The sequence below is a fragment of the Microcebus murinus genome, chromosome 16 (genome assembly GCF_040939455.1).
Source record: "Microcebus murinus isolate Inina chromosome 16, M.murinus_Inina_mat1.0, whole genome shotgun sequence".
Taxonomy (NCBI): domain Eukaryota; kingdom Metazoa; phylum Chordata; class Mammalia; order Primates; family Cheirogaleidae; genus Microcebus; species Microcebus murinus.
Window position 1 is genome coordinate 18,099,823 of NC_134119.1, and position 18,706 is coordinate 18,118,528.

Here is an 18,706-nt window from a genome sequence, read left to right on the forward strand (position 1 = left end):
GCATTCCTGGGGTGAATACTACTTGGTTGTGATACATTATTCTTTTTAGGTTAATTAGGTTAAGGAAGTTCCCTTCTATTCCTGAATTACTGAGAGTTTTTTATATCATGAATGGATATTTAATCTTTTAGAGTGATTTTGCTACAGCTATTTAGGGGATCATGTGGTTATTCTTAGTTTGTTAATTGATTGATTTTCAAATGTTGGATCAGTCTTGCATTCCTGGTATATACCTCATTTGGTCATAATGTATTGTCCTTTTTGTATATTACTGGATTAAATTTATTAATATTTTGTTAAGGATTTTTACATGTATATTCAAAAGGGACAATATTCCTTGTTTTGAAGAAATTTATAGTATTCATTGATTATTAGAAAAGAAGGAAGATCTCAAGTCAGTGGTTTAATCTAACACTTTAAGAAACTAGAGGCTGGGCGCGGTGGATCATGCCTGAATCCTAGCACTCTGGGAGGCTGAGGCAGGCAGATTATTCAAGGTCAGGAGTTCGAAACCAGCCTGAGCAAGAGCGAGACCCCATCTCTACTATAAATAGAAAGGAATTAATTGGCCAACTAATATATATAGAAAAAATTAGCCGGGCATGGTGGCACATGCCTGTAGTCCCAGCTACTCGGGAGGCTGAGGCAGCAGGATTGCTTGAGCCCAGGAGTTTGAGGTTGCTGTGAGCTAGGCTGACGCCATGGCACTCACTCTAGCCTGGGCAACAAAGTGAGATCCTGTCTCAAAGAAAAAAAAAAGAGGAGCATATTATATCCAAAGTAAGCAAAAAGAAAAGAAAAATCATAAATAGTAGAAATCAATTAAATAGAAAACAGAAAGCCAGCAAAACCAATAGTTCTTTGAAAAGATCAGTAAAATTTATAGACATCAAGCCAGGTGGATTAGGACTATGAAAGAGGAGTCACACATTACCAGTATTAGAAATGAAAAAAGGGACGTTTTCACATCTTTGTGATATATTCTGATATGCTTTTACTTTTATCTCTTTGGGCTTTTATATTTAAGGAGGGTTTCTTATAGTCAAGTTTTATGACTTGACTCTGCCTTCTAGTAGAAGTGTTTAGACAATTTGAATTTAATGTAATGATTCATATGGTTATATTTAAAGCTGTCATCTTACTATTTGCTTTCTATTGGTTTCATCTCTACTTGGTTCTCATTTCTTTTTCTATTTTTGAGGATTTAATAAATGATTCCATTTTATGTTCACTATTCTACACTTCTTCGTTTTATTTTTTAGTTGCTATACTGTTTGCAGAATCTATCTTTGAATCATCACAGTCTATTTGTAAATCATATTATAGACCTTCTTGTATAATATGAGAACCTTATAACAATATACTTCCATTTACTCCTCCCAATCTTTGTTTTTCCTTTGTCTTACAGTTTATACCTATATTTGTTATAAATCCCACAATACACTGTCATTATACTTAAAACAATTATCTTTTAAAACGTTTAGAAAAATGAAAGACAATTTCTATATATCTTAACATTTACTTAGACTTTTCTTTTTCTCTTTTTTTTTTTTTTTTTTTGAGACAGAGTCTCACTTTGTTGTCCAGGCTAGAGTGAGTGCCGTGGCGTCAGCCTAGCTCACAGCAACCTCAAACTCCTGGGCTTGAGTGATCCTTCTGCCTCAGCCCCCCGAGTAGCTGGGACTACAGGCATGCGCCACCATGCCCGGCTAATTTTTTATATATATATCAGTTGGCCAATTAATTTCTTTCTATTTATAGTAGAGACGGGGTCTCGCTCTTGCTCAGGCTGGTTTTGAACTCCTGACCTCGAGCAATCCGCCCGCCTCGGCCTCCCAAGAGCTAGGATTACAGGCGTGAGCCACAGCGCCCGGCCTCTTTTTCTCTTTTTAATGGGGTTTTTTTTTTTTTTTTCCTTGCTTGTTTGCTTGAGTTCAAAACTACGCCACGCTTGATGAATTTGCTTGTCATCCTTGTGCAGGAGCTATGATAATCTTCTTTGTATCCCTCCAGTTTCAGTAGATGTGCTGCCAAACAAGCATGATGTTATTGTAAATGGGATTACTTTGTGTTTTTTTTTGAGACAGAGTGTCACTTTGTTGCCCAGGCTAGAGTGAGTGCCATGGCGTCAGCCTAGTTCACAGCAACCTCAAACTCCTGGGCTCAAGCAATCCTGCTGCCTCAGCCTCCCGAGTAGCTGGGACTACAGGCATGTGCCACCATGCCCGGCTAATTTTTTTTATATATATTAGTTGGCCAATTAATTTCTTTCTATTTATAGTAGAGATGGGGTCTTGCTCTTGCTCAGGCTGGTTTCGAACTCCTGACCTTGAGCAATCTGCTCGGCTCGGCTTCCCAGAGTGCTAGGATTACAGGCATGATCCACCGTGCCCGGCCGTACTTTCTTAATTTTATATTCAGATTATTCATTGCTAATCTGTAGAAATCCTATTGATTTTTGCAAATTGATCTTGTATCCTGTAACCTTGTGTAAACTTACTTATTAGTTCTGATAGTTTTTTAGCAAAGTCCTCAGTATTTTCTATATATAAGGTCATGTTATCTTGAAATAGAATTTTACTTCTTCCTTTCCAGTTTAGATGCTCTTTCTTTATTTCCTTTTTTCCCCTTCATTGTCTGGTTAGTTGTATAGTATATTGTTGAATAGAATGAGTGAGAGTGGATATCTCTGTTTTGTTCCTGATTTTAGGGGAAAGCATCCAGTCTTTCATTATTCATTACGATGCCAGCTCTGGACTTTTCATAGATACCCTTTATCATTAATGTTAAGGAAATTTTTTTCTATTAATATATCTAGTTTTTTGAATGTTTTTCTTATGAAAGGGTGTTAGATTTTGTCAGATGCTGTTTTCTGTGTTTATTGATAAGATCTTGTTTTTTATCCTTTATTTTATTAATATAAGGTATTACATTGATTAATTTATAGATATTAAACCAGTCTTGCTTTCCTGTTGTTTGTAATACATAGTCCTTTTGCTATTTTGCTGAATTTTGTTTGCTAGTATTTCTTTGATGATTTTTTTGTCAATATTTACAAGATATATTGATCTGTAGTTTGTTTTTCTCATGATATCTTTGTTGCATTTTGATATCACGGCTTCATACAATAAGTTGGGAAGTGTGTTTTTACTTAGTTTTTGGAAGAGTTTATGAAGGATTGGCATTCATTCTTTAAAACTAATGGTATTTTAATTTTTGTTTTTGTCTTTTAGGATTCTCCTTTTACAAATGCTGGAATGGGATCTAATCTAAATCTCTTAGGTGAAATTGAGTGTGATGCCAGCATAATGGATGGAAAATCCTTAAACTTTGGAGCAGTTGGAGCACTGAGTGGTATGTGGACATTATGACATGCTGTCTCTATTCTTTGGAAAACTGTGTATATTTCCATTTCATGCCTTCTAAAGACTTCGTCCAGTCTTTACACCATTCTTGCTTGGTGTTGAAAACAAATGTTTTTCTTCTTTTATTAAATTTAAAACATGAACTCTTAGCTATGAATGGTTTTAAAGAAAACAACAAAACAGTCTATCTCTTAGTTTTGGGTTAGAATTTGATCATTCTCCTTTATCCCTTGAAGAAATTATAGATATTTAAAACTTGACTTAGGCCGGGCGCGGGTGGCTCACGCCTGTAATCCTAGCTCTCTGGGAGGCTGAGGCGGGCGGATGGCTCGAGGTCAGGAGTTTGAAACCAGCCTGAGCAAGAGCCAGACCCCGTCTCTACTATAAATAAAAAGAAATTAATTGACCAACTAATATATATAGAAAAAGTTAGCCGGGCATAGTGGCGCATGCCTGTAGTCCCAACTACTTGGGAGGCTGAGGCGGCAGGATTGCTTGAGCCCAGGAGTTTGAGGTTGCTGTGAGCTAGGCTGACATCATGGCACTCACTCTAGCCTAGGCAACAAAGTGAGACTCTGTTTCAAAAAAAAAAAAAAAACTTGACTTAGAATATTATATTTTATAATTTATTTAAACTAATTAAAATATATTTTCAGTGTAAGAAATTTCAGATGAAATAAATACAATTTACCTTTGATCCTCTAAATCTTTCCTTCTTGTCCTTTTCTTCTCCTGATGTTTAACTAGTGAAAATCCAATGCCTTTATCTTTATTTTTATGTAATAGAGACATAGTTTTATTTTGTATATATAGTTGTTTCTTAAAAAATAAATTATTTATTATTATGAAACTTTTTTCTTTAAATAGGATGTCTTAGAGATTTTTCCAAATTAAAATATAAGTGTTAATGTCTTTTGATGAATAGAAGTTTTAAATATTTATTTATTTAAGTATCATTTATAGTATCTTAAGATAAATTGCCTTTGAATGGGATCTCCCTTTCCAGTACTTTGAGGTCTATAAGACGTATCTAGAAAATTTTACTACTGTGGAAAATGAAGACTGCTTAAATTGAATGGGGACTAAGGAGAAGGGCCTGTGGTTTTTCTTTTTGATTAATTGTTGTAATACTGTCCTTCAGGTGGCTGAGGGAGTTTCATATTTTCTTTAGACATCATTAGACACCGAGGCTCTTACAGGACAACTTTGATGTTATATGAATTCTGCCATTTTGCTAGCACTCATATGCCTCTTAGATCTACCACTTCATTAGAACTACTAACTCCATTCATATTAATTTTTGTTACAAATCTTACAAAGAGGGGTGCTTCTGGGTATTTAGGTCCATATTTTATGTTAAGGCTGTATATTTGGTTTTCATAAATTGTCCAAGCCCATGGTGGCTGGCTTTTTGTATTGCTGTTTTTTAAGTTTTTAATTTTAACGATGTCTAAGTTATCAGCCTTTTCTTTTATAGTTAATTCATTTTGTGTTTTAAGAAATTTTTTTCTATCCAAAGTTATGAGGGTAGTCTCCATTGTTTTCTTTTAGTAATTTTATTGTTTTTACCCTTCACATTTAGCTTTCTTATCAAGCTCATACTAATTTTTGTGTATATGAGAATAGGGGTCAACATTTATTTTTTTTTCTCATATGAATATCCAAATGGTTTATTGTCCTTTATTGAAAAGGTGGTCCTTTCCTCATAGAATTGTGTTGGTAAATTAAGTGACTGTATGTGTAATGGTTTGTATCTGTACCCTGTTATGACTGGCTTCATAAAATGAGTTGGGGATTATTTTTTTCTCTGTTCTTTGAAAGAGTTTGTGTATGATTGGAATAATTTCATTTTAATTGTTTAGAAGAATTCATCAGTTATTCCAAATTAATGGAGTTTTCTTTGTGGGAAGTTTTATAAAATAGGATTCAATCTTGAAAGTTTATAAGATTATTTATATTTTCTTTTATTCATGTGTGTTTTTCAAGGAATTTGTCTATTTCATAGAAGTCAAATTTATTTGCCTAAAGACATTTTAAGTTAGCTTTTATTATTGATTTCTAGTTTAATTCTGCTGTTGTCAGAGAATATACTATGTGTGATTCTAGTCCCTTCAAACTTTTTGAGACTTGCTTTATGGTGTGAGACCCAGGTTGCATTCTGTTTCAGTAACATTCCTGTGAATTTCAAATGTGTATTTATTCTGCAGTTTTGGGGTATGGTGCTGTATATATGTCGATTAGGTCAATTTGATTTTTCATTTGTTCTGATCTTTTATATTTTTTCTGATTTTTGTGATATGTAAGAAAGGGTATTTCAATTAGTTTTAATTTTCATTTCTTTTATTATGAAGTTTTATTGGTATTTTAAAATAATTCATGTGTTTAAAGGTCATTAGCATTTCTCTGTGACCTGCCTATTCATACTTCTTTTGTGGCTTGCCTTTTAACTCTGTTTATAATATTCTTTATCATATTGTGATTTACAATTTTTAATTGTTAAACTTATTACTTTCCCTTTTGTGGCTTTTGTAAGTTTTTCTCATAGTTGATAAACATAGTTGCCTATGTTTTCTTCTAATATGTTTATCATTTATTTTTCATTTACCTCTTTAATGCATTGTTTTTTCTGAAATGACTAAAAATTTCTCCCTACATAATTTATTGACTAATAATAATAACTGCCATTTATTGACTGAATATAACATACTAGGCATTGTTCTGTAGTGGTTTACATATATTAAATCATTTAGTTCTCACAATATACTTGAGATCTATGCTTTTATCACCATTTTACAGATGAGGAAATGAGACACAGGAGAGATTTAATAATTTGTCCAAGTTTGTTGTATCAGTCTGAGTCAAACTAGGAGGCAGAAACCACAGAATAGTTTAAATAGAAGTTTAATATAAAGAGTTATTAAGCAATAATAGGAGAGTAACTATATAAAGATAAGAGAACTCAAGGTGTATCCTAGGGTGGAAGGAGAATACCCAAGGAAGGACAGACTTGCAGTGGGGTTCAGACTTCATTGCAAAAGGTGTGTTGCAGCCCACTGTATGGCAGAAAAGTGGCTGGATTACTCGGACCAGAGCTGGTCCACAGCCACTGTGAGCAGAACCAGTCCTGTGGGGCAAAGATGAACTCAGGCTGGTAGGTGGCACAGAGAGGTCAAGAGTCCATGTGTTGGAATGTACCCTAAATCCAGGAAAAAAGAAAAAAAAAAGAGTCCATAGGAATTGAACCTCCATTGAGCAGGATAAAGATTGGGCTTTTCCTTACTGCACAGCTTTCCCCATGGAACACTATGTATGTGTGCCTATGGGGCTGAGGAGGGGGTGTGGGGATTAGTGACCTTGACCAGGGTACAGTCTCATTTTTTCTGTGCTTCTCAGCTATGCCGCAGTGGTCCAAATCAGGAGCTGGAAAAAACATGTGCTGGCCAAATGCTAGGGAAAGCTGCTCCCTGTGGGCACTCAGCAGTGGAGAATACCACTAGGTCAAATCGTGAAGCCTGGTGAGCAAGCTACAATGTTTTTCAGTGCTCTCCAGTGACAGAGCTTACCACTTTGCTATCTGGTAAAGGAAACATGTTTAAAGGGCCCATATCCATTTTTACAGATCAGGCAACAAAGGGTGAATTTGTAGCTGAGAAGCAATGAACTGATAACTGGGACAGTTATAAAGTAGTTTGACTCCTGTACTTTTCACTCTTTGTTTTTTCTACCTCTTGTATATAGTTTATCCTTTTCCCAATGATTTGAAATATGTGTATTATATATTAAATACCCAAATTCACATGTGTCTATTTCTGAACTTTAGCTTTATTCTATTCCATTGATATATTTGCCTGCTTTGTATTCAAACCACACTCTTTTAACTAGAATATCTGTGAATAAGAAACGGTATCTTGCAGGGTGAATACTTCTTCATTTTTCTTTTTCAAAATTTTCTTTTCTTGATTAAGAGTCAGCTTCTCATACATCAGAGAAATTCTTTTGAAATTTTGATGGAGAATTTATACATTTGAATTTAGAAGTTATTTGGAAATTATTTATAATATTGAATCATCATATTTAGAAATATGTGTTAAGAACTAGTATATGGATCTGATCTGGGCTTTTCCTTTATTTTATATTTCATACTTCTTGTGGCAGAGGTTTTTGGCAAAGTAGCTAAATTTCTACAATTAGTTTTGTTCTGAGTCATTATGGTGGCCTTAATTTAAGTTTTTATAGTCTCTGTTCTCTGTATATCCCACTGCTGAATTTTTTTTTGAATTAATAGTGTCCTGAGAGGTATCCATAGATTATTGGTTAAGGGCATGGTCTCTGGCATTAGCAGCCTTTGTGTTAAAATCTCAGCTCTGTGATCTTGGACAGGCCACTTAACCCTTTGTGTAAAATTTCCTCACTAATCCTCACTAATATAGAATTCATAAGTGTCACCATGTGATAAGAGTTGAGGGATCAATTAAATCATCTGATACATTTAAGACTTTGGCACTGGGCTTGGTGCATAGTAGGTACTAATTACTTTCATTGTCTGCTACTGTCATCATCCTTGTCATATTTGCTATTGCCATTGTCATCTTGAGAATCACACTAACACTGTCCTGTCATTCCTTCCAGAGAAGCACTGTCATCTAATTTTTATATACTGGTTAGCCTCTTGGAAACGGTCTGAACCACATTTTAGGTTATAATCTTGTATATACTTGGCCTCTTCTTCCCCCTTAGTCAATTTGAAGGACTTTTTCTCTATTCTGTCTCTGTTTTAGGTGACATTTAAAATTTTTGGCTTATCTTTCCCCATTAATTATTCTCTCCAAGGTCAATTTGAAGTGGTTTATAATCATGTTTATTCTTCAAAGGAAATTCATGGTTTTGTGGTCAATAAATGCCTGGAGCATGTATTTAGTTTTGAGCATAGAAGAGTACCATATTTTCAGTTCATTTTTTTCTACTCTATTCTGAAATTTATTAAAAAGGAACCTCATTTAAATGTGCAGTGTTTCAAATTCAGTCTTTGCTGCTGTAGCACATGGTAAAACATGAGAATATACATTTTTTAAATTTGTTCTTGTCTTACATTTACTAGGTATTCATATATTTTTTTGATTTGACTCTTATTGTTCATGATTATTAAGAGTTTTCATTAGTATTATTTGATACCTTTAAAAAGAAGAATTTCCAATATATATTAAAGTTGTTTTACAGAAACAACCACAAAACCGAATGGGAAACTTGAAGACATTTCTGACTTCTTTTTCTGCCAATTTTATTTTATAGGAATCAAGAACCCAGTCTCAGTTGCAAACAGACTCTTGTGTGAAGGGCAGAAGGGCAAGCTCTCAGCTGGCAGAATTCCTCCCTGGTAACCACTTTGTTCTTCCTGACTTTCCTTGGGCCTTTGGTCTTTAGTGCATGCAATGTTTGAAGGCTGTTTTTTTACTCCACAGAAGGCTGATTCTGTTGGTTACAGTCCAGCAGTAGCATGCCTTTCAGAGGAAGACACACTTTGTTCTGTGATCTTGGAACATTTTGTATACTTGATAAAGCTCCAGACAGAATAGAATATCATGGATTAAAGCAGAAAGGAGATCAGAGTTAATTTTTGGTTTTGCAGTTGATTAAAGAGATGTTTTTGCTGTTGCTAAGTGTTCATTTGGGGTCATTTTATTATGAAACTATAAAAGTACATATTGGAGTCCAGAGTTTAAAGTAATTTTTAATTTTGAGAAGTTCTTAGAATAAAAGTACATAGAACATTGTAAATAGCCCATATGAACTTGTCATCCAGCTCCAATAACTAATAATTTGTTTTTCATCTATCTCATGCATCTTGATTTTTCCTATAGTATTTTAAAGCAAATCCTTAACATATTTCACCATTAAATTGTTTTGTAAATATCTCTATGTTTGCAAAACATAGCTAATGGTGGTTTTTAGCATGCCTAGTAGTATTAAGACATAGGCTTTAATATCATCTCATACTCTGTGCTCAGAATGCCTGACTGTGAAGGTTACTTTAACCTTTTTTGTTTGAAATTGTGGTGACAACACTATAGGAATCATTTTGTTTGACTCTGTGTGTGTGTGTGTGTGTGTGTGTGTGTGTGTGTGTATGTAGGAATTGTAAGTAAAAGCAATAAGATGATATTTTCTCCTTATTAAAGTAGCAAAATTAATAAAGACCAATAATATCTGGTATTGTTGAGGGTATAGTAAAACAGGTTCTTTTTTCTACTCATGGTAGAAACATAAACTGATATAGCTGGTTGAGAGACATTTTGATATTATTTTTTAATGTAAAAATTGAAAATTCACATGTTGTGTGCTCTAGCAACTCTATCTTAAGACAAAACGCATTTACCGTATACCCAGGAAGGCTTACATAGCTCAAGAACATCACAGCAATGTTGTTTGTAGAATATGAAACTGTAAACAACCTAAATGTCCATCAGTGGCTAAATAAACTAGTCATATTAGTCATGTTTTCTAGTCATATTAATAGTTACCCTGTGGCATTAAAATAAAGGAGAGGAATATTTGTATATAGTAATATGGATTACTATTAGTATTAATTTGCTTGGTCTACCATAATAAAATGCCATAGATTGGATGGCTTAAACAGCAGAAATTTCTTTTTATAGTTCTATTAATAGAAGTTGGGAAGTCCAAGATCAAGGTTCCAGCCTGCTAAGTTTCGAGTGAGGGCTCTTTTCCTGGCTTGTAGGTGGTCTCCTTCTTGCTGTGTCCTCACATTGGAGATTTGGTAGTGAGAATGCAAGTAAGCTTTTCCTTTTCTTAGAAAGACACTAGTCACTCATGACCTCATCTAACCCCGATTACTTCCAAAGGCTCCATCTCCAAATATCATCACATTGGGAGCTAGAGCTTCAATATTTGAATTTTGGGGTAGACAAAATTCAGTGTGTAGCAATAGATCTCTGCATTGTAGAGTAAAAATAATCCAGTTGCTAGTGATATGTTCAATTTAACTTACGTTTTTTTAAAGAATTACAAAATAAAATGATGCTTACCTGTTTCCTACCATCCCAGTTAAGAAATAAAACATTACCAAAAGATTTGAAGCTGCCTAAACTGAACACTTTCTAATGGAATCCTTGTTCTTCTGTTGTCCCACATCCTCCCACTGACCACATCTCTGCCCCACTCCTAGATGGACAGTTGTCTTGAGTTTAAACTTTCTCATTTCCATATATTCCTTCATACTATTACAACATAGACAATACTCTAGTTTTCTAAGGCTGTATAAATATGTGCATAGATGTACAAAAAAGATTTGTAAAGAAGATTACCAAACTCACTGTGATTATCTCAGGGGAGGAGGAAGGAGGGACCAAGATAAGGCAGTTGCCAAAGGGGAAATATATAATATTTTAATGTTGTATAAGGAGAAAACAAGGGGAAAAGTGATGGCTACCTCTTCATTAAAATAACATATAGTAATGCAGCACCTGACTGGAACTAGCTGATTTTCTTACATACGTAGTTCTTCAACTTTCTTCTTTGTTTTCAAATTGTTTTGATATTTTTATTGATTGACTGATTGACAGAGTCTCATTGTGTCATCCAAGATTGGAGTGAAGTGGCCCAGTCATAGCTCATTGTTATCTTGAACTCTGGGTTCAAGTGATTCCCTTACCTCAGCTTCTCAAGTAGTTGGAACTACAAGCACACACCACCATGACTGGCCAATTTTTAAATTTTTTGTAGAGACAGGGTCTCGCTATGTTGCCCAAGCTGGTATTGAACTCTTGGCCTCAAGGGATCCTCTTGGCTTGGCCTCCCAAAGTGCTGGGATTATAGGCATGAGCCACTGAACCCAGTTATATAAATTTTAGAATTAGCTTGTCTATTTTCATAAGTAGCCTGCTGGAGTTTTGATTAGAATTTTAATATGCCCATTTATTAAGGTTCTTTAATCTCTCTGAAGAGTGTTTTATAGTTTCCAGTATATAGAGCTTACATGGTGTTTGGGATCATATTTATACCTAGATATATTATTTCATTCTTTTTGATGCTATGGTAAATGGTATATTTAAAAATGTTAATTTCCAATTTTTCATTGTCAGTATATAGAAATATGATTGATTTTATTATATTGATATTCCATCCTGGGAATTTGGTAAAATTATTTTTTCTAGTGTAAGTATTTAAAAATTTTTATTATATTCTTTTTTTTGCGGGGGGGGGGGCAGAGTCTCGCTGTGTTGCCTGGGCTAGAGTGCCGTGGCATCAGCCTAGCTCACAACAACCTCAAACTCCTGGGCTAAAGTGATCCTCCTGCCTTAGCCTCCCAAGTAGCTGGGATTACAGGCATGTGCCACCATGCCTGGCTAATTTTTTCTATATATTTTTAGTTGTCTGATTAATTTCTATTTTTGGTAGGGACAGGGTCTCGCTCTTGTTCAGGCTGGTCTCGAACTCCTGAGCTCAAATGATCCTCTTGCCTTGGCCTCCCAGAGTGCTAGGATTACAAGCATGGGCCACCGTGTCTGGCCACAAGTTTTTTATTATATTCTTTAGAGATAGGATTTCCATCATCATCCAGGCTGGAATGCAATGGCATGATCATAGCTCACTATAACCTGAACTCCTGGCCTTAAGTGATCCTCCTGCCTTGACATCCCCAAATGGTGGGATTACAGGTGTGATTCATCACACCTGGCCTTTCCTAGTATAATTTTTGTAGATTTAAAAAATTTTCTACATATATGTCCTGTCTCCTGGGAATAAAGATAGTTTTACTTCTTACTTTTTAATCTAGATTCTTTTAATTAGTTTCTTTTTCTTACTTTATTGCACTAGCTAGAACCTCCAATGCAATGTAGAATAGAAATGTGAGAGTAAACATCCTTGCTTTGTTTGTGATCTTAGAGAGGAAGCATTTGATTTTTCACCATTGACTATGATGGTTGTTATAGGTTTATCACAGATGTTCTTTATTTGTTGAGAAAGTTTCCTCCTTTTTCTGGTGTGCTGATAGTTTTTAAAAGGAATAGGTGTTATACTTTGGCAAGGGCTTTTCTGTGTTTATTGAGATGATCTTAGAATTATTCTTATTTAGTCAGTTAATATAGTGATTGGTTGATTTTTGACTGTTAAAGCAGGAATTGCATTTCTAGAATAAATTCCACTTGGTTATAATATATAATCCTTTTTATATATTGTTGGTTTCAGTTTGCTAATATTTTGTAAAGAATTTTTGCATTTATATAGTGATATTGGTTTATAGTTTTCTTGTAATATCTGGTTTGGGTTTGTTTTGCTTTGTGGATGTGTAGGGATGTACATGTCATTAAATTTGGAAAGATTTTGGCCATTATTTCTTCAGATGTTTTTTCTGATCCTCCCTTCTTCATATGTCCTTCAAACTCTGATTATACTTATATTTGGCCGCTTGTGGTAGCCTTATAGATCACTGACAATTTGTTGACTTTTTAAAAAAAATTATTATGGGTACATAATAATTGTATGTCTTTATAGGGAGCATGTGATGTTTTGATAGAGGCATGCAATGTAAATTAATCAAATCAGGGTAATTGAGGCATCAATCACCTCAGGTATTTATCATTTCTTTGTGTTAGAACATTCCAATTCCACTCTTTTAGATATTTTAAAGTATACCCTAACTTATTGTTGATTATAGTTACTTTGTTGTGCTATCACATATTGTTCATTCTAACTATCTAACTATATTTTTGCACCCATTAATCATCTCTACTTTATCCTCCCCTCTCCACTACCCTTCCCAGCCTGTGGTAACCATCGTTCAACTCTTTGTCTCCAAGAGATCAATTGTTTTTAATATTTACCTCCCACATGTGAAGGAGAGCATGTGAAATTTGTGTTTTGGTGCTTGGCTTATTTCATATAATACAGTGTTCTCCAGTTCCATCCATGTTGTTTCAAATGGCAGGATTTCATTCTTTCTTGTGGCTGTATAACATTCCATTATGTATATGCACCATAATTTCTTTATCCATTTATCTGCTGATGGACACTTAGGTTGGTTCCAAATCTTGGCTATTGTGAATAGTACTGCAATAAACATGGGAGTGCAGATATCTTTTTGATACACTGAATTCTCTTCCTTTGGATATATACCCAGCAGTGGAATTGCTGGATCATATGGTAGTTCTATTTTTAGATTTTTGAGGAACCTTCTTACTGTTCTCTATAGTGGTTGCACTAATTTACATCCCCACTAACAGTGTATGAGCATTCTGCTTTGTCCACTTCCTCGCCAGCATTTGTTGCTGCCTGTCTTTTTGATAAAAGCCATTTTAACTGGGGTGAGATGATATCTCATTGTATTAATATTTTTGATTTGCATTTCTCTGATGGCTTATGATGTTGAGCATTTTTTCATGTATTACACCTGTTGGCCATCTTTATGTCTTCTTTTGAGAAATGTCCATTGAGATCCTTTGCCAATTTTTAAATTGAATTATTTGATTTTTTCCTATTGAGTTGTTGGAGCTTCTGATATATTCTAGTTATTAGTCCCTTGTCAGATGGATAGTTTGCAAATATTTTCTCCCTCTCTGCGGGTTGTCTCTTCCCTTTGTTGATTGTTTCTTTTACTGTGCGGAAGCTTTATAGCTTGATGTGATCCCATTTGTTCAATTTTGCTTTGGTTGCCTGTGCTTTGGGGAGGTATTACTCAAGAAGTCTTTGCCCAGACCAATGTCCTGAAGCATTACCTCAATGTTTTCTTTTAGTAGTTTCATAGTTTCAGGTTTTAGATTTAAGTCTTTAATCCATTTTGATTTGATTTTTGTATATGGTGAAAGATAAGGGTCTAGTTTCATTCCTCTGCATATGGATATCCAGTTTTCCCAGCACCATTTATTGAAGAGACTATCCTTTCCCCACTGTATGTTCTTGGTCCCTTTGTTGAAGATAAGTTCACTATAGATATGTGGATTTATATCTGGGTTCTCTGATCTGTTTCATTGGTCTCTGTGTTTGTTGTTATGCCAGTAACATGGTGGTTTGCTTACTACAGCTCTATAGTATAATTTGAAATCTGGTAATGTGATTCCTCCAATTTTTTTCTTTTTGTTGAGGATGGCCTTGGCTATTCTGGGTCTCTTGTTCCATATAAATTTTAGGATTATTTTTTCTATTTCCGTGAAGAATATCATTGGTATTATGATAGAGATTGCATTGAATCTGTAGATTGCTTTGGGTAGTATGGACATATTAAGAATAATGATTCTTCCAATCCACGAGCATGAAATATCTTTCGATTTTTTTGTGTCCTCTTTTAATATCTTTCATCACTGTCTTATATTGTTCATTATAGAGATTATTCATTTCTTTGGTTAAATTTATTCCTAGGAATTTCATTTTATTTACAGATATTATAAATGGGATTTTCTTGTTTTCTTTTTCGGATTGTTTACTTTTAGTATATAGGTGCTACTGACTTTTATATGTTGATTTTGTATCCTGCAACTTTACTGAATTTCTTTATCAATTCTAAGACTCAGGCTGGTCTTGAACTCCTGAGCTCAAGAGATCCTCCTGCCTCAGCCTCCCAGAATGCTAGGATTACAGTCATGAGCCACTGTGCCTGGCTTTTCAGCCCTCTTCTGTCCTTCTTGATGAAATGTTAAAAGCAGGTAGTATGATTGTTCACGTGAATTTTGGTTCTTCTGAAGTTGCTTGCTTGTATGGATAGTTCTTGAATTTAGTGTTTGTGTGGAGGGGTGATTGTTGGAGGTTTCTATTCAGTCATCGTGCTGTGCCCTTTTCTGTTTACCTTTCTCATTATTTTTTTCTCTGTTTCATTTTGAATACCAATAGTCCATTGGTATCTTTTCAAGTTCACTAGTCATTTTTCAGCATTGTCCAATTACCTGCTGATCTCATTCAGTATAGTTTTTATTTCTGATGTTATAGTTTTTGTCTCTAGAAGTTCAATTTGCATCTTTTAAAAATGTTTTCCATGTATCTACTTAACATGTTTAATCTTTCTTCTAGCTTCTTAAACATATTAATAGTGTTATAATAACTGTTTTAATGTTTTTGTTTACTAATCCTCTTTATTATTTCTGGGTTGTTTTCAATTTAATGATTTTTCTTTCTTTATTATAGGTTACATTTTTCTGCTTCTTTGTGTGTTTTGTAATTTTTTATTTGATTCCAGATATTGTGAGTTTACCTCTGGGTGCTGTAAATTTTTGTATTTTAATAAATATTCTTAAATTTTATTCTAGGATTTGGCTAAGATATTTAAAAAGAGCTTAATCCTTGCAAGTCTTGCTTTAAACTTTGTTATATGAGACTAGAGAAGCATGTAGCCTGGAGTTAAATTAGCTTTGCTATTTGAAACAAAATTCTGCAGAGTACTATAACAGATGTACCTAGAATGAGGCCTTTGACTCTAGCTAGGGAGCATGAGCTAACTGTTCCTGGCCTTGCCTGAACTGGGCAATGTTTCCTTTAAAACTTTCAGGTTATTTGTTCCAAGGTTTTGGGTAATTTTCTCTTATGCATGTACTCTATTCAGCTGAAAACTAGAAGCGTACCTACCCCTGCAGATCTCTGGAGTCCTCTCTCTATGCAGCTCTCTCCTTTCTGGTACTGTGAGCTCTGGCTACCTCGGCCTCTCTGGATGCCCAGCTCTATCATGTCAACTCAGAGATTGCTGGGCTCCTGTTCTGTGGTTCAGAAATTCTGCATGCAGTAATAAAGATGAACCCTATGATTGTAGCAAGGCAGTCATGGGTTTACCTTGTTTACTTTCCTTTAAGGATCACTGTCCTATGTTGCTTGATGTCTCATGTCTGAGAACTGTTGTTTTCTATAGTCTGCTGTTTTTTTCATTGGTTTGGATAAGAGGGTAACTTTGTTCTCTGTTGTCCAAAAGTAGAAATCTCTGACATATCTGGAAATTCACTGTATACTATAGTAGTTTCAAAAAAGCGAATTCCCTGAGTACTTGAAATCAATGTAATAAAATTTATCATATTTTCACTTTAAGCTTATTTATACATGATCCTAATAAGTCTAGTTATCTAATTTCTATAATAATAGCTAACATTTATTGCACTTATACACTGTGACAGACACTGTTTTATGTAGTTTGATGTATTATCTCATGGAAATTATATGACTTATGAGGGTAACACACATTCTGCAGATAAAGAACCTCAGTTTCAAACTTATTCCCAGATGGACGTTCTTTCCAGGTAGAAGAACTTAAAAACAAGGTGTCATATGTTGAAGAGGCAAAGCATTCTATGGGGTAGCAAGTCGTTACATATAATGGATGTTTTCTAAGAAGTCTTTAAATAATGAGTTTACTATCTGTATACTTCATTGCAGAAGGCAAGAGGTATGTCTGTTTGAGCTGTGTCTAAAATTGTTAGAATTTATAAACTCTTAACCATTTGTTAGTAAACCCTCAACAGATAGTTCATTCCTTTGGTGCTTCTGTTGGCACCATGATATGTTGCACTGTTAAGTATTGGTGTTTGGTAATATTTTGTATCTTCATAAAGTTAGTTTAATTGCCATCATAAAGTCTTCAAATTTACCTCTGTCTTAATTTTACTTGATCTTGAATCTTTTTTCTCCATTATGAGAGTGCAACTTTGATAGCCATTACCAGGTAGAACAGGGGTTTTCAAAAAACTTGTGGGCCAAATCTGGTCTGCTGCCTGTTTTTATTATCTATTTATTTATTATTATTTTATTTTTTTTGAGACACAGTCTCGCTCTGTTGCCCAGGCTAGAGTGCCATGGCGTCAGCCTAGCTCATAGCAATCTCCGCCTCCTGGGTTCAAGTGATCCTCCTGTCTCGCCCTCCTGAGTAGTTGGGACTACAGGCATGTGCCACTATAACTGGCTAATTTATTTTTAGCAGAGGCGGGGTGTCACTCTTGCTCAGGCTGATCTTAAACTCCTGACCTCAAGTGATCCTCTCACCTCGGCCTCCAGAGTGCTAGGATTACAGGTGTGAGCCACTGTGCCTGACCTGCTGCCTTTTTTATAAATAAAGTTTTATTGGAACACAGGTATACTCATTTGTGTGTGTATTGTCTATGGCTGATTGTGCACTGCAAAGGCAAAATTGTGTTGTTGCAACAGAGATTTGGCCCATAAAGCCTAAACTATTTACTGTCTGGCCCTTAATAGGAAAATTTGCTGACCCCTAATCTAGAATTTTTTGAGAGACAAATTTAATTTTTGGTAATTTTTATTTATTTTAAATTACTGTTCAGTCTGTTGTATTTCATAAATTCTTTCATTGTATGAGTATAAAAAGAAAAAAATTAAAAACCTAAAGATTAAAAGAAACACAAGTGACCTATCAATTAATCAGAAAGTGTAGACTTAGTTGGATTATAATTCAATCAAATAGTTAAAGAAACCCAAATGACAATAATAGCAAAGATTTTGTAAGACCAGTAGGAAAATGTGAGCATTTGATTTATTTTTATTCTAAGGATTTATTGTTGAACAAATGTGTCAATTATGTTATAGTTATGTTTTCAAAAAATTTATAGTTGAAATTATGTAATGTCTGGGATTTGCTTCAAAATAATCTGAGTGAGGTATAAATGAATGAGATTGGCAATGTACTAGTAATTATTGAAGCAGAGTGATGACCTATTGGGTTCATTACACTATTCTCAGTACTATTTTTTTTGTGTAAATCCGTTTGGACAGCTATAGCAAACCACTTTAATACCATAAACAAGGTAACTTATAAATAACAATACTTATTTCTTGGTTTTGAAGCTGGCAAGTCCAAGATCAAGGAGCTGGTAGATTTGATGTCTGTCAGAGCTAGTTCCTCATATATAGCATCTTCTGGCTGAGTCCATGCAAGATGGGAAGGGGCAAGGCAGCTTTCTGGGGCTCTTCTATAAGAAGACTAACACCATTCAAGAAGGCTCCACCTTCATGACCTAATAACACCCCAAAAGGCCCCACATACATACTAATGTTATCCCAATACCTTGGGGGTTGGGATTTCAAAATATGAGTTTTGAGGGAGTCAGCAACATTCAGATCATAGTAGTTGCATATATTTGAAAATTTCTGTAATAAAAATTTGAAAAAATCTAGTTAAATTATTATTTAATTTGGTTGTTATATGTTATCACCAAATATAGCAGATTCTTCTTTATTCGTACTGTGTGTCTATAAGCTTTGAATAATTAATAACCTAGTTTGTCTTTCTTTAATTTTGTATATTTATGATGGACAAAGAAGTGATCGATAAAATAGAAATAGAAATTAATTTTTAAGTCCAAAGAAATAGTTACCATTTTCTCCTGTATCTGTCTTATTCA

At 34.5% G+C, this 18,706-nt stretch overlaps 1 protein-coding gene and 1 non-coding gene across 5 annotated transcripts in view; one reads left to right on the forward strand and one right to left on the reverse strand.

Moving 5' to 3' along the window:
- TASP1 (taspase 1) overlaps positions 1 to 18,706 on the forward strand; it is a 311,116-nt gene that overhangs the window by 39,560 nt on the left and 252,850 nt on the right. For all 4 annotated transcript variants that reach the window (XR_001158012.3, XM_076010922.1, XM_012780832.3 and 1 more), the window contains exons 5-6: positions 3,234 to 3,354; positions 8,655 to 8,739. Coding sequence is in view for 3 of the 4 variants with exons in the window: in XM_076010922.1 (XP_075867037.1) it covers positions 3,234 to 3,354; positions 8,655 to 8,739 (206 nt within the window). In the remaining variant the exon portion in view is untranslated. The remainder of the gene's footprint in view (positions 1 to 3,233; positions 3,355 to 8,654; positions 8,740 to 18,706) is intronic.
- On the reverse strand, positions 1,937 to 2,042 carry LOC142861458 (U6 spliceosomal RNA). The gene has a single exon (XR_012912687.1). It is a non-coding gene; the product is annotated as a U6 spliceosomal RNA (small nuclear RNA).